The 23,022-nt window shown below is 42.4% G+C and overlaps 1 protein-coding gene across 1 annotated transcript in view; it reads right to left on the reverse strand.

The window, feature by feature from the left end:
* Positions 1-23,022, reverse strand: part of LOC111867893 (unconventional myosin IC) — a 65,182-nt gene that overhangs the window by 23,471 nt on the left and 18,689 nt on the right. The window contains exons 2-6 of the mRNA XM_023858106.2: positions 12,679-12,826; positions 11,414-11,529; positions 2,536-2,606; positions 1,466-1,674; positions 201-383 (exon numbers count right to left, since the gene is read on the reverse strand). Of these exons, the coding sequence (XP_023713874.1) occupies positions 201-383; positions 1,466-1,674; positions 2,536-2,606; positions 11,414-11,529; positions 12,679-12,826 (727 nt within the window). The remainder of the gene's footprint in view (positions 1-200; positions 384-1,465; positions 1,675-2,535; positions 2,607-11,413; positions 11,530-12,678; positions 12,827-23,022) is intronic.

Raw genomic sequence — 23,022 nt, forward strand, 5'->3', positions numbered from 1 at the left:
AATTGACTTCTAATGGATGGGGTACACTTTTGCAAGAATTAAACTGCAGTCATCAGATTAGGCTGAATATGAATGGTGAAACAGGATTCTCTGCAAAGCTGTTGAACTGTATTGTAATTTGGTAATTTGGTGATGCTTAGCAACGGTCTCATTTAACAGAATTGATAAAGTTTTCTGTTACTTGTCAATTAGGAACTTACACCATGAGTGAAGTAGTAATATGTGTCCAGATTTCTCTTCAGCTGGAGCTTGGCAAGCATTTCATCTTCTGCACCTGCTAGGAGCTGATAAAATATGTGGAAATTCCGTTCCCTAGGGTTTTGGTGGACTACTCTCGACTTCTCAAGCAAGTAATTCAGGATATTTCCTCCAACTGGACTACCCTGCATAAAGAAGAAAGCAGTTCTTTCTGTATTATGAATTACTGAGTCCATGAAGCAGAGTCCTTCTTGGAAATAAATACTCTCTGGTAGACAAGAAATCCTGCACCTTCTATGGAACCTGAAGATTCAGTACTATATTCACAAGAGCCCACCGGTGCACCCTGTCTTGAGCCATATTTCTTTGTAAAGTATAGTAAAAGTCTGATGGACTGGCAGGTGACAATCAGTTGCACTGTAGCAATGAATGTTACAAGGTGACAAGAACTATGATCATTCACTGTTCTTCAAACTTTGCTATTGGTATTGTATTACATTTCCAAGTCACATGGTTGAAACACTGCTGTTGAACTTATACCACTGAAATACCATGTATGTTATTAACAAGTGAAATTCTGCAATAAATACATAGTATGGCAATGACTATGAAGAGTATGGTCTTCTGGGTTATAATGCTGTGTAGTTTGGAGGCAGCCCAATATTTTGGGGGAATATAGCTTGCCTGTTGCTTCTGCTGGCTTCTTGCTTGGCTTCCTCTTCAGCACTGAAGATGGAGGTAACATGATCCCATGGATGTCAGGCTGTCTTTGAATTACACAGTGTTACAACCCAGGAGACTGTACTCTTCAATACTAGATCAGTTGCACAATATTGCGAGCATTACAATTTGTGATAAGTTTGAGTGGAACAACAAACAATAGTAACATCGTATAGCTGTGAACATAATTTTTTACTGTTCTATCATCATGTCTGTTTCAAACTTTAGTGAAAATAAGTTGACTCAGCGCTTTTGCAAGGGTGACAGAAAGTAAAGCACATAGCAATGCAAGGACAGGTTCTGGGCCAGTGAAGGAAATTGATAAAATTAAGTCATTAGGTTCCAAAGGAAAGACTCTGTAATACTTTTTTGGTCTGATATCTTATGCAGAATAAACTTCACATTGAAAAGTACACTTCACTATAGAATTATATTAATTTCCAAAGATATTCATGAGAAAATATGTTCAACTTTTTACACATGTAACAAAAATGCAACACTTTGTCCCTGCCTTTTATGTTCATACACAACATGTTTCCCTATTTACCAGTGCACTGAATGAAATGTCCATGTATTTGCCAAAGCGACTTGAGTTGTCATTGCGGTTGGTCTTAGCATTGCCAAATGCTTCCAGCACTGGGTTAGACTGCAGAAGTTTGTCTTTAACTGTCTCCACTTGTGCTTTGTGGCCTGTTACTGCAGCAATGAATTGCAGGACTTTCTTTGATGCTTCTGTCTTTCCTGAACCAGATTCCCCTGCAGAAACATATGTAGATCAAGCTTAGGACATTGTGCAATGGCATGAATTACTGAAAATCCTGAGATTTCATCAAGGTGGTGGTGGTGGTGGTGGTGGTGGTGGTGGTGGTGTTGGTGTTGGTGGTGGTGGTGGTGGTGTTGGTGGCGGTGGCGGTGGCGGTGGAGGCAGTGGCGGTGGTGATGGTGATGACACTAATAATGATAATCTTTAAGTTCAGTTATGAATTTGCAGAATTTTAATTGGCAGGAAGACTAACTAAATGAACAGAATAAGGAAACTATGTGAACAGCAAAAGTATGTCAACAAAATATAAAAAAGTCAATACAAATAAGAGAGGCGGGAGGAAGAAAATTGTATTTTCTGTATGAATGTTAAAAAGTGTGATAAAATCAGCTTAATAGGTTAATGAAAAACATTCTTGCTACATATAGATTTAAATTTGAAACATGCCATTACATTACTGGAACTGGAATATTACACAGCTGCACCAATAAGACAATATAAGTTTTCTACTTTACCTGACATATTTCAAACTATCTTTATCAGGGGCGATCCACATCACACGAACTGTTACAGTTTATATAAAAATAAAGTCACATAGAAAAATTCTGTTACTTGCTCTCATACAAATACACTCTTGTGTGCGCACACATACACATGCATGCACATACAGAGAGGCAAACACGCGCTTATTTGTTTCTTAAAACCTGCTACAAATGTCACAGCACATTTTTCCTCTTTGTGGCTAATTGGTAGGTTTACCTTCTAACAGTGAATTTGCCCATGAATTATTATTATTACTGTCTATCTATCAATGAAAAAACCATTATAGTGATACAAATTTTGTGAGTACGAACCTGAAATGAGGATGCATTGTCCTCTGCCTTCTTCTGTCAGAGACCTGTATGCTGTGTCAGACACTGCAAATCTAAAACATGCACAAAGAAAAACCACATCTCATGTTAACTGCTAAGAAAAGGAACTGTGAAGTTGATCTACATATACAAGTTCCAAAATGGATTCCGTTCTAACAGTAATAGTGTAGCAAGAGTGAAAAGGTAATATGATGATTTGAAGTACACCTAAATTAGAGAAGTGTTTTCTAGGATTTTTCGTTTCTCATTTGTCTTTGTGTTCATTCGTTGCAAGTCTGTGGTTTCAAAAATAAATTGTACAATAAATTCCAGACTGTGCTGAGTCATAAACGATGTTTGTGTTTCTTTTAAATAATCACCACACTGAAAAATATTTCAAATAGAAGCTGAAATTCTTAATGATATACATAAGTCATGTAATGTTTGTGTAATAACAATATAATAACAGCATTTCGATTTCATTTTCTACTTCCTTGAAATATTTAAGTCATATACAGAATTCTTTATATAGTCTGCTAAGAACAGTATCTCATTTAGCCACAACAGAACTCATGTACACTCCTTGTAGAGTAGAAAAATGTGTAAATTTATTTTAGCTGAGGGGTTGGGGTTCTAGTCCCTGTAGGGTCAATAATTTTCTCTTCTCCACGTTGTCCAGACCAGTTCTGGAGCCCACTAAGCCTCATATCCAATGGGTACCGCGGGTTCTTCCTCTGGGGTTAAAGCTGACCACTCACCCTCTGCTGGTACCAAGGTCAAGAAAACGTGGATCTATACAACCTCACCCCAACATGTCTCCATGGTGTAGTGCTTAATTCGTTAAGCACAGTGACAACTTTACCTTACATTACACCCACCATATGCTGTTTCACCACTGGTTTATTATGCCTAGTTCGGTTAAAGATCACTTAAAAATTGTCTGAGTCAGCTGCTTCCTGGAACTAGTTTTGAGATGTTACCTCCCCCCCCCCNCCCCCCCAATATTCAACTTAGTTCTTTGGCTTTCCTTGTTCTTGCATCTGAAGAAGAAATGACATAGTAGTCTTGATTTTCTGAAAAAGAATGCTGTTTGGGGCTGGAAAATATGTGGATACTGAGCAGCCAATCAGAAATACATCAAATAAATACTACATTTTTAAAAAAGTATTGTTCTTTCCACTCTCTGTTGCATATGCGGCACTCACTGTCTACATTTTGTTGCCTTTATATGCTCATTTTACAAAAATAACTATTCACACTTATTAAGAATGTACTGTCGACCTCTGTGGTCTAGTGGTCAGAGTTCCTGACACCAGATCCAGAGGTCCCGGGTCCGATTCCCGGCGCTATAAGATTTTCTGAGAAGTAGTGGGTCTGGAACGGGGTCCACTCAGCCTTGTGAGGATAACTGAGTAGCCATTTGAAGGGAACAGCGGCTGTGGTCTACAAAAACTCAGAATAACGGCCGTGGGGATTCGTTGCGCTGACCACGCGACACCCTCTATCCGCTAAAGTTGGCACTAACTTCGCCGACAAGCGGCGGTCGCTCGGTCGGTATAGTTCGCTTGCGGACTACAGGCCACGGAGTTTGTTTGTTGTATTGTCGACACTATGTCTTTGTGTTTATTAAATGCCGATTCCCAACTATTTCACTGAACAAAAGCGTTCAGCTGACTAGCAACAGCTGCGAATGTCGCAGTTACCCTAAACAAAATCAGCATTGTAAGAGTACGTCCCTATCTCTATTCTGTCTACGTTAAATGTTTCCTGCGGAGTTTTGCATAACTGCCGACCGAATTTGAGCTGCGCCTAGAACGTGGGGAAGTACGTAGGTGCTGCTGCGCGCCTAATAGGGTAAAGGTTTGTTACGTAACGTCAACTACACGGAGCGTACCATCAATGGACCGACAGTTTGTACCTCCGCACTCGTACATGAAAGGGCGCTGCTTCTGCACTCGCAGTTTGGCCGCGCCATAGCTCAAGCGGTTAGTCGCTGGCTTCCCACCGCGGCGGCCCGGGTTCGATCCCGGGTCTGGTCAAGTGGGATTTGTGGTGGACAAAGTAGCGCTGGGGCAGGTTTTCTCCGAGTACTTCGGTTTCCCCTGCCAATCTTCATTCCACCAATTGCTCCACAGTCATCTTGGGGCTGGTACAATAGGCCAGAAGTGGCCACAGTAAAAGGGACTTAGTCCCACCCCACTAGCAATTAAAAAAATACCCTCTAGTTCTGTTGAATTTAATGTGTTGTAGTTCGTGTCAATTCAATTTAACCTGGAGATTTTTTTAATTTAAACTAAATGGAGAAGTAAATGTTAGAAAGATGTCACGCTGACTCCGAGGACCGAAGAAAAAGCTGCAGCGGACAAGATCTGGCCCATTGGCCGTGATTTGCCTGCCGTGTGCTATATCTATACAAGTCCCAGGTGTTACCTCTAAACCAGCCGGCTACACTCGTACCTGTACAAGCCCAGTGCTATCTTTGTATCATGTGCTATTCCTCTGCGCTGTACATACATTTCAGTGTTCCATGTACGGATCTGTATATAATTTATTGTCCAGTGAAGTCCGCAAATAATGTCAAGGCCACATCAGGTTACCACACGATGACTCGGTTAATACAGCACCTGGTTGCCAAACAGAAGTTACACGAGCTAAATCCTAACCCACATGCCACTTTCACTTGCTCTTCGTAACTCAGTTTTTCTCTTTTGATTAGTCTGCATCTAGAGACAATACAAAGGAGAATTTATGACAGCCATTTGACGACAGTGTAACCTCTCGTCTCTTGTAATAGGCATGTATTAAAAGTAAAGTAAAGGTATCCCTGTAACAGGCCTTGGAGGCCCATAGGGTTCTGAATGTTGAGGTTCCCACATTTTCTAAACAATTGGCTCATAGATGGCGGTAAGGTTGTCAGTCTTACGCGCTGGCCGTCCTTCACCCCCGAGGATATTCCAAGAATATTCCTGGTACTCATTTCTGTTAGAGGCTGAGTCGATCCCAGGACCATAGTGCGGATGGAAGGATTAAGTGTACAAATTATCAATGCTAATTAGTTGTAGTATCACGCAAAGGGAAAGCTGTCCAATGACCATAATACCATGAAGGCATATACTCGTACTGTATAGTATTGCAGTCGTGTAGTTAGTTCTCCTGACTCGTATGTTGGAAGTTCTGTGTTCGACTTTCGTCCCCGAGAGAAGCCACTCTGGACAAGTTTCTGGTGTTTTCCCCAGTCTCTTGAGATAAATATTAAACCACCTTAAAACAAAATGACTCCTTCCTTCCACATCGGTCACAATCATTTTTTAAATACTTATTGTTTGTATCCTGTTGCGTAAGTACAACTAATTATACGCGTTCAATCGTCAACGCAACAACTTTGAGTAATTTGGGTTACACTACATGTTTCGACCCTTAAAGGGTCATCTTCAGATGTTTCTAGTTACACATTATTACACGTTGCAATCCAGTGACGTAATAATGTGTAGAAACACCTGTAGATGAACTTTTAGGGGCCGAAACATGTAGTGTAACCCAAATTAATCAAAGTTGTTGTGTTGACGGTTGAACTTGTATTATTAGCCACGGCTATACAGACAGCAGCTAAAAAAGCGTCGTAAAGTAAACCAAGAATCAATCCGTCAAGGGGTACTGTGGGGGGCGCAACGGTAGAGCTCCTTTCATTATAGGCTTGGCATCAGATGAAACTGAGCGCTCAGCGCCACGCACTGGCCAATTTAAATTGCGAAAATTCGCTGTTGGGAGACTGTAGAAGGTGATTCATTAAGTCATCTGTGCATTACTTAATGGCGCCGTCAGCAACGCAAAGTGCATAGCGTAGAATGGCTGGAACATAGTGAATAATGAATGGCAAAGGAGCAGAAGGATTAAGGTTTGAAGCTTTCCCGGCGGATGAATACGCTAGAATTTTCTCGGGCGATCAGCCGCGTCAGTATTGAACTAAACACCAACGTTTCAGAGATCTCCTCGGTCTCCATGATCAGGTTCGATGTAGTGAACGACCATGTGTCACTGATATTTATACGAGTCTCTCAAATCTGTTCCTCTTCCTACTGGTTTATTATTTAGTAGGAGGGCGGTCACCTATCCAACTCTTAACCACGCACCGCGTTGCTTAACCTGGTGCCCCAGCTGTCAAACTATTTCTTTTTTTTTTTATTTTTTGACCGCCTTTTGGTCTAATGGTCAGAGTTCCTGGCTACAGATCCAGAGGCCCCGAGTTCGATTCCCGGCGCTACCATATGTCCTGAGAAACAGTGGGTCTGGAACGGGGTCCACTCAGCTTCGCGAGGATAATTGAACAGCCATTTCAAGGAAATAGCGGCTCCGGTCTAGAAAACCGAAATTAACGGCCGTGGCGATTCGTTGCGCTGGCCACGCGACACCCTCTATCCGCTAAAGTTGGCAGTAACTTAGCCGACAAGCGGCGGTCGCTCGGTCGGTATATTTCGCTTGCGGACTCAAGCCATGGAGTTTGTTTTTATGTTGGAGGGTCTTCATAAACTGATGCTGAGATTCCATGCGATTGTGGCCTAATTTTAAGCAATTTCCCGGAATTTGCCTATAGGTACTGAGGAAAATTACGAAAATCTTCAGTCAGAATGATTGCTGTTTTGGCTGAGATTCTAAACGAGCACCGCCTCAACTAACCTCCTCGGTTCAGTTTTGATGGTAGACACTGAATCCTGTTCGTGACGTGTACCGAATCCACGGCGTCCATCGCATGGCCAGGAAGTCTGCTGACTGAGTTACGTATTTTAGTTCATGATCATACACTACGAGTTTATCCTGCTGACTTCTGTGCAACTGAAAACTGTGCCAAGGTACGGATTTCATGCGAAACACTTTCTACTGGACTACGGCTCCTTATTGTGGCTATTTTGGTGCAGAAGCCTGTATTTTTGCGCAGTTTAAATGGTTGTTCGCTTTCCTCGTGAAGTTTTGTTTCCTGGGATGTGAAACACTGATACAGTGCCTAAAAATGTTTACCCATACAACATAAATCAATGTTACAATAAAAACTTGACGATAGAACCAGAACCGATTATATGAGAAATGAAGAAGTGTTATTTAGAGTCAGTGAGCAGAGGAATATCCTACACGAAATAAGAAAACGGAAGGCTAATTGGATTGGTCATATCTTACGCGGTAACGGCCTTCTGAAAGAAGTTATTGAAGGAAAGATAGAGGGGCGGATAGAAGTGACCAGAAGACGAGGAAGAAGACGTAAGATGCTGGATGACCTTGGGGCCAGAAGAGGATATTCTCATTTGAAGGTGAAAGCTCTAGATCGCATTAAATGGAGGAACTGTTTTGGAAGAGACTGTGGACCTGTCGTCTTGAGAGATTACTGATGAATGAATGAATGAGAACCAGAAATGAAATGCGCGCGTTGGGCAAATGCGCTATGAAGATATATTTTCTAGTGAACAACAGAACAAGTAAACAGAAATTGCGAAATTTGCGGTTCTTGGAAGTATCAAGATTACTATCTTCTGAGATGCGACACCACGTAATTTGATACATGGCTATCAACGTTTCGGAAGAATCTGCTGCTTCCATCTTCATGAATCTTCTCGGCCCTTGCAACATCGACCTACAGTGTATATTGTGCTTTTCCATCTTCATAGTAGTCTTATAAGATGATACATTGCTACAAGTCTCATGTTTTTGGACATTATCCATCATCTTGTCTATATTTAAAAGCCGTCCTGTTTATTTTTCAAAACATAACGTTTCGGAGACTGGATTCTGTCTCCGTCCTCAGGTAAAACCTACTCAGTTGGGCCCAATAGATAGAGATAGTCCCTATCTCCGGACCTAGTAGTCTATCTAGCATTTATTTGAGGGGACTAAAAAAAATATGATAAGCGTCAATACAGAGGGTTGATCTCAGTTTAGATTTAAGACACATACGTCACGAATAAGAAAGACAAATGATGGTAATTATATCACAAAACTCGAGCGACCGTAACATAAATTTAACAGTCACCTGTCAAGTATTCTCGGGAAGGTCATGACTCCCAGTCAGAATAGCAGGCCGTAGGGCAAATAATCTAACCCCAGACATTTCGTATAGGAAGCGGGGGTGTCAGTCACTCAACCATCATGACATACACCGCAGACAATAAGTACCCCATGCTTCCTTCTCGGGGATAGAGCTGTTGGCTCGTCAAGTTACCCCCCTACCTCCATCTACTGCCGAGGTTTAGAATGCTCGGAGATTCTGCTTTCGCCTTCATTTGAATTGCTACACAGTTCACAACTGGTCAAGCAGTTATATATGTTTTTATTTCTCATTTTCAGTGACTTAATCTTCGCATTCAGCGCGTAACTAATTCCATGAATCTGAGTTCCTCTTGAAAAGCACTCTCAGCTGGTTAAGTAAAGTGGAACCTCGAACTTCGAACACAACTCATTCCAGGAGACGGTTCGACTTTCGAGTTAAATTTCCGCATTTGAAATAATGTAAATTGAATTAATCCGTTCCAGACCCCAAAAATTTACGCAGTATAAAACATTTTAAGTGCCTATTTCAAAAGAACATATTGGTAAATAATGATAAAATAAATATATTTAATTTCAATAACTGAATGTTTTTATTTATAATAGTACATAAAAATATTGTATAATCATTCAGTAATACTAGTAGGAGGGATATTACTGTTCGCTGGAAGGCGAATTCCCCTTCTATCATCTGCAGTCCACTAGTTGAGAGTTGTGGTTCATTAACGTTACCATCTGTCTATTTTAAATTTTCTTTTCCTGAAATATTGCATTACATTGCCATTAAACAGGTTGGTACTCCTGTTCACAACTACGATATTGGGGCGCCACTTCTCTACAAGGCGTGACGACCACGTGACCACCATGTGATTCTTTGCTCCACTTTCGAGTTTTTGTTCGAGTTTCAAAACCGGATTTTCCTCAGATTTTATCCTCGAGTTTCAAGTTTTTCGAATATCAAACGGTTCCAAGTTCGAGAGTCCACTGTAATTCCCCCAAGGTTCATTGCCGTGTTCACAAGAGAACGTCAAGTTACCATGTCTTACACCATTTGAATTCAGTTCACACCCTCATATTCTATACACGTAAGACCAATTCTAATGTAATCCGTCTGTCTACGCGTGCTTCTTGTAGTATCTTAATAATTGTTCTCTTTCTTTATGGTTTTCTGGCTAAAATTCTCTATGCATTTCTTATCTCCCCCCTGCATGCTGCATATCCGATTCGATCGCTCGGTCTCTCGATTTGTATGTTAATTACTGACGTAAGTTGAGTCACAGCGTACACCCTACATGCCTGACATTTCTGTGAGTCATCCTAGTCGCCACGTGTTTACTCCGCTTGCCTTGAACACATACTGAAACACGCAGTTCCGTAGACACACCGGCAGCTGCGGTGGCGGGACAACTGAACACACCCAACCGAAATTACAAAAATATATTGTTGGATGAGTGGGGAATTTTAAAATTACTGCTTACGATCTGGATGACAGGGTTCGATTCCCGCTACGGACGTTTGAGTTATCTTAGATTCAACAGCCCTTTCTCCTTTCCTCTCTGGTAGTTTCCGAAGCTCTGTTGTGGTGCAAAGACGGCCAGAGTGCTGTGCCGATATCACTGTTAGGTCATGAGTGGTGCTTATATACAGGGGAAACCGTACTGTGAGGTAGATTAAATCACAAGCTCGGTCAGTAAAGTGATTGGCTGTAGCTCTGGGGGTTGGAAACGGCTGTGAGTCACCGAGGGGTAAATATTCGTACCTACGTGCATTTAGTGCTGCCACCTGCTCAAGCTGATTCCTCGCTCTACCCTGAAGATACGTTCCTCCGAAACGTCCGTTCACACAGGATCTACACGGCGCCACATCCCAGAAGACGGCATTTTTTCATAGTCACCGACGTGAAAACCTCAAATCTTACATAAAGGATGTGGGTTACATCAACTGGCTTGGTATATAATTCATTGTCGGCCTTTTGGTAAATACGGTAATGAACTTGTGCGTCCTCATTGTGATTCATACTGTAGCGTGTCGACCCGTTACTAGGTATCGGCTACGAAACAAACAGGTACAGGCGCGACAATAGAGGAACTGCTGAAAACGGCGTCTTCTACGTGGTCCGTGCCAAGAGATTATAACCGAGACAGGTTTAGAAGCGAAGACTAGGATGTTGGTGTGAGATGGCCGCCTGAGTTAGTCAGCTGAAGCAATGAGAGTTGTGGGATATTCGCCGGGTAGTAATAATGTGAGCACAGAAGTTGAAGAATCTCAATTGTTAGAAATCGTTACCAGGAAACGACTAGTGGAGAGTGTAACAGACTGAGAACACTAGTCTGTATGCTCTGGTGATTTGTAAAGTGTGGAGATTGGCTATGGCGCTCTAATTAAGTGTAGTCACGAGTCGTGCGTTGAAGTAGTCATTAAATCCAAACCTAGTCTACAGTTAGCCATGCGCGTGTGTTTGGCGCATAACGTCTCTAGTTAAAATCGTGTCGTTTAGCGATCTAATGATCAATTCACCAATCAAAGTATATATCATTTTGCAAGACTAACATGAGGTCCACGTATCGTGCGATGAAGTTGGTGGTTTGAGCCCCACACTAAGATTTAATAAGACTTATGGCAGTAGGCCTGTAGGGCTTTTTTTTCCATTGGAAAAATAATTTATATTAGCGGAAAGCCACAAATGTTATCGACTAATTAACACAAGATGGAGAAAGTTTCTTTCAGAAATCTTGTCCAGAGCTAAATAATGTAATACCAGAAATACTTTTCATGCAGAGCATGGTAAAGGTTAAACCAAATTTAGTATAAGATGGAAGTGGTTCACAGACATTCATACAGATGGACTCACATGTGTGGTGGAGCCTCAAAGAAGTGTATGTTGCGGTACTGGTTTACTTCTTCCTGAGTGTAGATATTGAGGTTCTTGTAGGGGTTGACAGAGACCAGCACTTGTCCGATGTACGTCTGAGAACATAAAAAAGACAAAGCAGTATTTCTCCGCCTTAGCGATTTGTTCTTTCCATTTGCCCTAATTTTATATTCAAAGTTTATGCTGACAGATGGCGGTGGCCTTGAGCGAAGCGTGAGACATGGAGTGTTCGAGACAGTCGATATGTATTGCAGATTGCTGCTTATCGCATATTGTCAAGGTGATAAACTTACTGACGTTTCTGAGCGCGGTGTCCTCAACGCCGAAATGTCGAAAGTGTAGTGTAGCAGGGTTTATATAGTAACAAACTGTCCCGAATTGTGATTGGCCAAGAATAAGGGTGACGGAAACGAATGATCAGTTGCTGGAACGATATAATCATAACCGTGGCTCATACTGGTCTCAAATGGGCTTCCATCCAAATCAAATCATAATTAGTGTTGCCGGCATTGGTATATACCACTGGGAAGACCAAGGCGTAGGTGGGTGGACAATATTAAAATGGATCTTAGAGAGACAGAATGGGATGATATGAATTGGATTTATCTGGCTCAAGATAGGGACCAGTGGAGGGCTCTTGTGAATACTGTAATGAACTTTGGGGTTCCATAAAATGCTGAGAAATTCTTGGGTAGCTGCACAATTGGCGGCTTCTCCAGAAGAGCTCAGCTCCATGAGTAAGTAAGTAAGTATGTAAGTAATTAAGACACTGGTATATGGTGTTCTCAGGTGGTCAACCACCAAGCCAGTGTCACCGACCAGTGCTGTTCCCAAAAAAGATTTCTTTCACAGTTTATGAATAGTTGTGAGCAAAGCAGAGGGCAGAATAGATGTATATAGATCCACATTTTCTTGACCTCGGCACTTGCTGGAGGTGAGTGGCCAGCTTCACGTCGCGGCCGCTTTACCTCCCGGTACCCATTGGATATGAGGTTGGGTGGGACCCCAGAGCCAGTCTGGACGACGTGAAGAAGAGAAAATTCTTGACTCTACCGGGACTCGAACCCCGACCCAGTAGTAACAATACTACTAGTAGTAGTAGTAGCAGGAGCAGCAACAACAAAGACAACCTCCTTAGTTCGTGGAACTGTCCACGGGAATTGCCCCACGTGATCCTTATGGCAGAGTATTCAGCCAAGTTAGTTTCATGCCAGGAAACCTAGCGACGATGAGCGTATACTTACGTATATGAGGTTTTCCTTGAATCGTTTCCTAAGGTTGTCCACGAAGGCATCTTCGCTCTGGAAGTTTTCTAGCAAGACGAAATCTTGCACTCCGACCCGGTCCCTCGCATGGAGGTCGCGCTCCATGGCCCCTGTTGCGGTGCCTGACCTGAAGACCAAAGTGACGTGTCAGCAGTGGATTACATGATAAACTCATAATCTGAAGTCGTTCTCGTCATCGGTCTGGGACCTCAGTGACTGAAGGCTTCGCGGGCTCGGAGGTACAGGTTGCAGAGGGAGAAGAAAGAATTAAAAGAGGGAAAAGGAAAGAACACAGAAAATAAAGGAATAAATGAGGAAATAAATGAAAAATGGACCAATTATTGTATTAATGACATTAAAACATTTACAATATGTGACTATATGCGTGTACTTTATTACCAATAGAATTCGTGACTTCCTTTTGTTCTGAAGAAAGNACGTGCTTGTTGGAATGTTCCCGACTGTATCGCTCCCTCCTAAGCACATATTTACCTTCATTCCATAAACATCGTCTCTGAATCTAATAAGCGACAAATTAGTTCATATTACGAAATCCGGAACTATGTACATTTGCACATCCCCGCTACTGGCAGTTATGGTTATTTCCATGGACAAACAGTGACTCATGCGCTGCCGTGCTGTAAGTGAAGGCTGTACAGGGGCATTATCTTACTCACAATGTAATTTGTGTACACTGTCGTACTTTCATTTAGAAAAGTAAATTTGCCTCACTGCATAAGTACGGCGCCAAGAAGGCGTATAGAGGGTAAAGTGGCCGGACTCCACGCGTTAACAATCTCGAAACTACAAGCTGACAGCTGACCCCGTCTGTGTGTGACGTAGCAAACCCATCTCTGGCGGAAGAATTTAGTACTATTGTCAGATCTTCAACACCAGACGCCGAAAAGAGCAGTTGCAAGTCTGCAGCGATACAAGTACATTCCGGTGTGTCTAGCCGATCAAAGGAAACGTGCAACTGGTAACGTGCCCGGCCAACATATATCTGTCGGCCATTTCTACTTCGAGGCAGACAACGCTGAAGGCTGATACCAGGTACCATTAAATTGCGGTCTGACTGTAGTTGGTTAGCTTCATGTTTCGCCTACTTGGCCCTACAGTGAAATGTACAACGCGGGGTGAAACCGAGGCGGACTGGTCATGATGACGAAAATAAAGAATCCTTCCTACACAGGCAACTGGATATCCTACCGGTCTTTCAGTCCACAACCGACCGGTAATTGTACTGACTGTACTCAGACTGAACTTCGACATGTTTACAACATTTAATTGCGGCTAACTGAACTTCGCTTTATTGCCACTTGAGCTGCGTACAGCATCGGAAAATGGGATGGTAAAAAAGGGTAAGGCTGGTCTAAAGGTATCACTTTAGACTTCCATTCGGGAGGTGCTGGTTCAAACCTAAGTCTGGACACCGGCTATCCTGAGAGTTACTGTGGTTCACTTCAGTCCCCCCCCCCCAGGAAAATTCCCAAAACATCAATTGGATACGTTTAAAATTCATCATTCATTTGTTATCCCACCATCTGATGGTATACAGTTTCGTCATTAAAAGCGTCTTTTAAATAATCCAAGAAAATGTCTGTCTATCGATCCGGCCATCGAACAGTTCTGTTATATAAGCATTCCACAATGCAAGAACATTTCGTATTGCAAAATTGCCACGAAGGCATTTTTGATTTCTAATGAAGACTCGACTAGCAGCAAACAGTATCACTTAACAATGTTACGTCTGCTTTCAGTAAGCTGAGTTAGTTGATAATCAATGAAATGATTGCAAGATAAGATAGAAGATGGATCTATTTACTGATAGCTGTTACTAGTGACAGCTGCCACTTTCAGTACTGGCGCAGTCCTGTGTAGAGTCTCTTAATGGAAATTAATTTTAGGATCTTAGAGAAACAGGATGGGGTGGTATGGACTGGATTCATCTGGCTTGGGAGAGGGACCAGTGACATGCTCTTGTGAACACAGCAATGAACCTTCAGGTTCCAAAAAAATGTTTGGCAAATCCTTGAGTAGCTGAGCGACTGGCGTCTTCTCAAGCAGGACTCGGCTCCGTGGAGTTAGTCATTCTATAAAAATAAGTTCCGGGAAGACATGATGACGCTTACTTCTCTTTGTTAACTGCCATCTCCGTAGGACGGAGGCTGTCGTAAATTTTAAATTAATAATTACAAAGCTTAGAAGCCTTTCTACATTGTTCTCACTAGAGACTGGTTCCACAGCTGTGCCTGCGCGCGCACGCGTACATAAGTTATGGGAAGAACTGATTGCCTGCTTTCATTTGTTACGATCTATCCAGCAGTTCTTCTATTGTTGCATGTGTATTCGTTGCCGCTGTAACGTTCACACCGAACCGCTGCCTAGCAACTAGAGGGCGCAACACACACAAGACACATACTAATGGGAGGGATTTATGAGGTACTCCGTTGAGATGAGCTCAGGTGTCGTGATATACGTACGAAGTTTCGTAAAGACTGGCTCAGGTTTCAAAAAGTTATTAGAGGGGATTTCAGACACACAGGCAGCATGGTAATCTCATATGCCTAATTTTTTCTTAAAACAAGAGAATTAGGTAAAAAATGTCTCATCCATCAAACTCTGGAATTCTTATTATTTAGATTAGGCCCACAATAAAAACCTGACGAGAGGAGACACTTGGGAGACACAGGCACAAACGTAACAGTAATATTAAAATGGGTATTGTAGAAATAATTATGAGGGTGTGTAATGTATTCCCCAAGTTCAAAACAGAATCCAGTGGCGAGCTCTTGTAAACACGGTAATGAACCTTGTTCCATGAGGGACAGGGAGTTTTTCATAACCAAGTTTATGTTACTAAGTGACACATCAGTTGTCGATTTAAAAAAACGCAAATTTCAAATCGTATACAAAAGATTATCTAAAAACTTCGAGATTTTCCCCCCTCAATTTAAATTAATTCACGAATTCGCAGTACTGCCATGTTGGCATGGTTAATGTGGGTAAGCGAAAGTACGCGGGTCAGGCTGCCTCCGTGCATAATGAAGGTTCATCTCTTTCTTCCTAAGCTGTTATTGTCGATTTTGGTAAACGTCTTGAAAGAGGGACGGAATTTCTAAACACCCAGTTGGTCCTAGGAGCCGGAGTTTGAGTCCCGGTAGGGTCAAGAACTTTATCATCTCCATAGCGTCCAGACCGGCTCTGCGGTCCACCCAACCTTCTATACAATGGGCACAGGGGGCTCTTCCCTGGGGGTAAAGCGGCCGGGGCGTGAAGCTGACCACTAACCTCTAACTAGTGCCATGGTCGAAAAATGTGGATCTATACACCCACTTCCCAATACGTCTTCATGGCGTAGTGCTTAATTTGTTAAGCACAGGGACAACTTTACCTTTACTAGTTGGTCCTACTTCTAGAGAGTACGAGCACTTTTCTTACTACATTGTGAAAGGAATGAAGAGTACATATTTTTTCATCGACCTTCGTTAAATGCGACGTTTCGGAGACGAAACATGCGGACGTACATTCACGGCCTCACCTTTATACCTTTATCAACGAAACCGCCAAGCAGGATCTGCACTGCAATTTGGGGAACAATTTCTGTTGTTCGTGTCGGTTATTTCCATTTAACGTATCTAAGTTTCTGGACTCACACACGTCATCTTGTGACCTTCGGAACGCGTTTCCTTATCACTGTTGGTAGGAAAATGGTCGTCGCGGTTCCAATTCGTCTCTTTTGAGGGAAACAACACGGAAAGTTGGGACTTTGAAACTATGCATGTACTAGCAAAATTAGAAATTTCCAGAGTTTTCTTTCATAATGAGGATGCTGGGGAGAATATCTGCGCCGAAGACGGATTAAATAATAAGATACTGCAGTAAATTGCATAATGAGGAACCTCATAACTTGCACTCATTTTTTCAGCGGCTCCTCCAGCCCATTCAGGGCCCAGGCCTCATATTCAGTTCCGTAATCATTTTTCACAGGCGGTATCACTCCTTGGACGTGACCAGCCCGTTGCAAGGACGCTACCTAAACACAGGACAACACAAACACAGAATAAACGCATACACACGCCAAACATCCATACCTTGAGTTGGATTCGAACCCAAGATAGCAGTGTCCGAGCGAGCGAAGAGAGTGATGATCAAGTCAAGTGCAGATGTGTAGGGAATGTAGCATGCATTTGGGAGAAGATCCATGCATATATTGGTTTTGGTGGGAAAGCCAGAAGGCAAGAGACCACCAGGAAGACCTAGACGTAGGTGGGAAGAAAATATTAAGATGCATGGAATGGATTGATCTGGCTCAGGATAGGGACTAATGAACACGATAATGAACCTTCGGTTTCCATAAACCGTTGGGAAATTCTTGAATACCCGAGCGACTGGAGGTTTCTCAAGAAGGGCTCAGCTCCATGGAGTTAGTAAAAACAAACAAGTTTTATATTTAAACATATTAATTTCCGAAATACAAAGCATGATGGGCGGATGTATATAAATGGATTCCATGAATTTTGTGCAAAGAACGCAGAAAAAGTAACTCTAAAGTTGTCACCAAACACAAGCACAACATCAAGGAAGATTCACAGACAGCGTTAAGATTCACGCTGCAGCAACTTTTTCCCACGGAGAGGGGGGGGGGAGTCATTGGTGACCACAGAAACGGAATATGATTTGGTACAGCTTATTTTAAAGTTTCTAGAAATAGATTGCTGGCCGGTCACGGTAGCCGAGAGGTCTAAGGCATGTACTGTCTTCGTTCGCTTGGAAACCGGGATCGTGGGTTCGAATCCTACTCAGGGCATGGATGTTTGTGTGCGTTTTTCTGTGTTTGTGTACAGGTAGAGGCTTTGCGACGATCTGATCACCCGCCCAAGGAGTCCTACCAAATGTGTAAGATCTAGAAAAACCGAAGTGAACGGAGTTCATGGAGGTAGACCTAGGCCCACTGGGGCTGTAGTGCCAAGGAAAAAAAAAATAGATTGCTGATGTAGTCATCAAATTCTTCTGTAGCTGTGAGAGTTGGGAATCACTTAGCATTAATGCACTTTGTTCTGACATGCCATACTGACAGCAGATAGCAAGACAATGGATGACGTCCAAACACATATAAATTAAGTCTACCTCCAATTACACTCCTTTGATTATCTCGTGTATCTCGATAGGTTGTCTCTAACCTTGGAAACTCAGACTGTAACACATATGTACATAGTACGCGAGTAAAAAGAATTATTTTTCGAGAGGCGTTATGGAGCATTATAATGTACATAAATACGAAAATATGGTTTCATTAAGTTCAAATAATTATCATTCTTAATGTTGATTTTAAGAGACCAGATCTCGTTAGGAACTAACAGTAACTGTCGCAGCCCATCGTTGCTACATCAATGATCTATTTTGGGATCTATAATCCATTACGCCTATCTTAATAATTAAGTGATTGGTGATCTTTTTGTTACCAGAATAACGCAGTGTTTATTTTCTCAGGTTTAAAACATCCTTTACCTTTACTCGTTTCAGTAAATTCATTCCAAGTTATAATCTGGGTCTGATTACTGACATATTGACATAAGCCTATTCGTTTTCCAAATTTGTCCCTGCTTACATTTTCAGGACTACTGTATGCACTAATACAAAACAGACAGAAAGAGCCAGAATAGCTCAGTCGGTATAGCGACGGGCTACTGGTTGGACGATCGGGCTTCGTTTCCCGGCAGGGCATAGCATCCAAACCGTCTTTGAGGCCTACCCAGCCTCCTAGCCAACGGGTACCAGGGGCTGTTTCCCCGGGGGTACCGCGGCAGAGGCGTGAAGCTAATCACTCACCTCCATCTAAGGCCGAGGTCGAGAGTGGTGGAGCTATACCTCTGCTCTCCCATATGTCTTCATGACGTTGTGCTTAGTTAATTAAGCACAGGGTCAACTTTACCTTTCTTACCAAACAGACGGATAAATTTAGACTTAAGAACCTGATCCAAAAGTATACAAAATCGAAAACTTAAACTCTGGATTATGTAACAGTAAACTGCAGCGCGTCCTCTTCTCGACTCTTTAGTCCAGACTTGATAACCGAGAACACAGCAATATAAAAATTGCATGTAGCTCTGCAGAATCATCCGTCATAGTTCGCTGGTCGGATATATACCAACCCTTAGCACTTGGTTCTTATATTTGATACTCATATTGGTGTTTTCCGGGTTGTGACATGTCTATTCTGAAAGTAGGTACCAACATTTCGGTGGGACACAATGCCTCAATCTTCACTAACCTACATCCTGAAGATGGAATCAACAAGTTCCTCTGAAACTTTGGTACCTACCAGACTATACGGTGTTACAGTCCTTACTGCAGTGAAAGTATATCCTATAGACAGCACAACAGGTTTCAACAAATATGGAGAAACGGGCCCGCTTGTATGACGGAGTTTTGGCTATAAAAGACGGGTTATATATTTTTTTAATTTGACGCCATGATGATATCTTTGATTACATGAATTTATCTGCGTGAAATCCTGGATTCGAAATCGGACTTTAAGGTAATGGCAATGTTTCTAATTGATTATAATTAGCACTGCTCAGTTTTGGCGTATAACATTTTATATCCTGAACAGTATGATATTCTGGATCGTAATGCCATGGAGTTCCGAAAGAACTCGACTTTTCGGGGTCACTTATCGGCTCCATCTCCAGGGTCGAAGAGGAAGGCAAGAAAGAAGCCAAGCAGGAAGCTAAGCTCCCGACGCCTGGTTCCTCTGGTTTCTTGCTTGGTCTACTCTTCAACTCAGAAGATGGGCGCGACGTGTTCCTCCGAAACGTCCGGCTACCTCTGAACTGCATGGCGTTACAACCCAGTCTTCATGCAGCGGATGAAGGAGCACAATAGCCACAATTACGATATGTTCCTAAGTTTAGAAAGAGTCATTACTGAAGGTTATCAACGTGAGACTGACTCCGAAGTGCGAACAGAACGAGACGGCACCTCCTACTTTTTCCTCAAGACCTGTTTCTTATCCGTGTCACAGAAATGCCCTGTAAATATCAGCCAAAAGGAGGAGGAACCGAGGACGGCTACTGATACGATAAAGAAGCCAATTCTTCAGTTATTTTGGTTACAAGCTTGTTTGGTAGTCAGTAGAGCGACTGGCTACAGGTTGGATGACCGAGGGGTCGGAGATCGAGTCCCGGTAGGCTCAAGAATTTTCTCTTCTCAACGTCGTCCAGACCGGTTCTGAGGCCTACCCACTCTCCTATCCACTGTGTACCGGGGTTCTTTCCCCGGGCGTAAAGACGCCGAGGCTTGAAGCTGACCACTCACCTCAAACTAGTGCCGTGGTCAAGAAAACGTGGATCTATACATCCACTCCCTCATACGTCATCATGGCGTTGTGCTTAATTAGTCAAGCATAGGAACAACTTTACTTTCTACCTTACAGGCATAATTTACAAATTTTCAAACGGAATTTGAATTTAATTTTGGAGCTGGAACAGAGCTAACAGCGTTGGTCATTATTAGGGTTAGGACACACGCCTGTGCAAATAATTTATTACGCATTTAAACTGTACACATTAACAACATTACAAATAAAAATGAAATTATATATTTTTGTGTTATCTGTACAAAATGCATAAAATTGACATAATTATGAGGTCACCTCTGTCTTACTGCGTGCTTCATCTACACAATTCAATGAATTTTTGTAACATTTAGTACAAGAAGCATAGGCCCTACGCACTAAAATTTGTCAATAAAATGCTATTTTGGTCCGAATAGTTACAGTATATACCATAGTTTAAAATGAAGCTCAAATCTAACTTTATCATTTTTAACAAAAACACTTCATCATGCAGGAGACTATTACAAAATGAAAAACTCAGACCTCATAAATGTCTACAAGATTTATTTGTAAAATGAGCCAACGTCTTCTCGGATCATCAGCCATGTGACGATGAAATTGGCATCCAGCGCCTGTCACTAATCACATAAAGACCCTGGTGGTACAAAACAGAAACATTCTCCGTAACGCTGGATACTAATTCCACATTCTCATGGCTGATAGCTCTAGAAGACTTTATAGACTTATGGTCACCGTGTAAGCTTAGATTGTATATACTATTTGAAATTATTATCTCTGTAGTTTGTTTAAAGAAGAAAGGAAACATTATAGAACCCTTAAGCACTACGTTATAAAGTGTGGTTCGAGTTGCAATAACAGATTTGTATGTACAATTAATAACACCAAAGCCAATTACTTCGTTACGAGGTCAGGTGATGAGGGGGGAGGGTTGTGATGGACAAAATAGCATGGGCGCGAGTTTTCTCCTGCCAATTCTCATTCCACCAGCTGCTCCACAATCATTAATCATCCTGTCATTAAACGCTATACAGTTTTGACACTGACTCATTCACTCACTCATGGAACTGAGCCCTTCTTGAGAAGCCGCCAATTGTGCAGCTACTCAAGAATTTCCCAGAATTTTATTGAACCTGAAGGTTCATTACCGTGTTCACAAGAGCCATACACTGATCTCTATCCTGAGCCAGATAGATCCGGTCCATCTCACCCCTTCCTATCTCTCTAAGATCCATTTTAATATTGTCCACCCACCTACGCCTTGATCTTCCCAGTGGACTCTTTCCCTCTGATTTTCCCAACAATATCTTATATGCATTCCTCTTCTCCCCATTCGTGCTACATGCTCTGCCCACCTCATCCTCTTTGACTTGATCATTCTAATTATACTTGGAGAAGAGTACAAGTTATGGGACACTGGTAGCGTCGTTAAACATCCAACGAAAGAATAACGTGTACGCAAAATCGCAAAGAATGCATGTGGAAAATATGCACTCCAACTGGAGTACACCTTTGCAGGCTGTCAATTAGTAGAGAAAATATCGTACCTTTTGAAGGAAGCTGAGGCAGACGAGTTCCCTTAGTAACGTGGACAAACACTCGCCGCTTGCCAGGACTAACAGTGACTGAACACAGCTCGCGGCCTGCGGACAGGTAGAGGCGGTGGTATATGGCATAGGGGCCCGCTCCCAATACATCCCACAGATAGGCGACCGGTTGTGGTGGCTGATAAAGCCACAGCTGACAAGAAATTCACTTTAAAAATACTTTGATCAGGGGTGACCATAATCTGTATCAGCAGTCTGCAGCGGATGAATTCCGATGTTGCTATTTGTATAAGACATTTCGCATAAGCTTATCTCACCATGTCCTCTTTCCATAAGGAAAGACTGGAAATTCACAATATTCGAAAATTAAAAGCTAAGGAAATTATAAAGACTAGAATTTGACTGATTAAATTCACTTGGACTGCAGATGGCATTAATGTTTTACCAGTTAAGCGGCCTCCGTAGTCTAGGGGTAACGTTCCCACCTCATGACTCAAGGTACGCGGGTTCAAACCCGGCGGAGGTCGTGGAATTTTTAAGGGCGGAAAATTTCAGGGAACAAGTCCTCCTGGAGGGACTTTAAGCCGTGTGTCCCGTGTCGTAGATTTACGGCACGTAAAAGAACCTCATGTCTCTAGGAGACCTCTGAGCTAAATTACAGGCCTTTTCCCGCCCAAGTAGTCTCCAATGCCTCTGGTGGATGGGGAAAGCATCAAGGTACCGGGGGCCGACCTCGTTTGCTCTACGGGGGCTGATGGCACGCACCGTTACCGGTATGGTATGGCGACAGTAGAAATTAAAAGGGGGACACACAATGGACCAATAACTGGTCTAAGTGCATGGGTAAACCCACCCCCTCTCATAATACAATACAATGTTTTACCAGTTTCTCAAGCTTCCTTCGTATCCTGGGTTACTCGCTTATAGTACATGTGTCCGTTTGTTTCCTGATGAAATTTGGTATTTGGGGTCTGCACTGAAAGTTACGGGATGAATCTGAATTTCGTTCATATGCATACTGTGGCCTCTGCTTCGAAACTCAAACCGAATTTTATCATTTTTTCTTTGACAGTCTGTAGTAGCTTCCAAAGATACGAAACACGTGTATGTATCTCAGTCGGATCTGTAGATTCTATTCCAGCATGTTAAAGTATAAAATACAAGAAACAGTATGCATGATCGTTAGCTGTTAATTAACATGCTTCTAAATGGAGTAAATCAGCATCATTACTAATATCCAGGGCCCGGATTTTGATGACATGTCACCTTTTTCCTTGTGTCTCCACCTTATCGTGGTGAGGGGGTTTGAGTATGCCAAGGACCCTGAGAGCTATACCAGCGGTAGCGTAGCTACTGGCAGGGCCTCCCTTGCTGGACAGGTCAAAGGGTAGGCATCAGACGAAGAGAGACACCAAAAAC

Source organism: Cryptotermes secundus, unplaced genomic scaffold, assembly GCF_002891405.2.
Source record: "Cryptotermes secundus unplaced genomic scaffold, Csec_1.0 scaffold111, whole genome shotgun sequence".
Classification (NCBI taxonomy): domain Eukaryota; kingdom Metazoa; phylum Arthropoda; class Insecta; order Blattodea; family Kalotermitidae; genus Cryptotermes; species Cryptotermes secundus.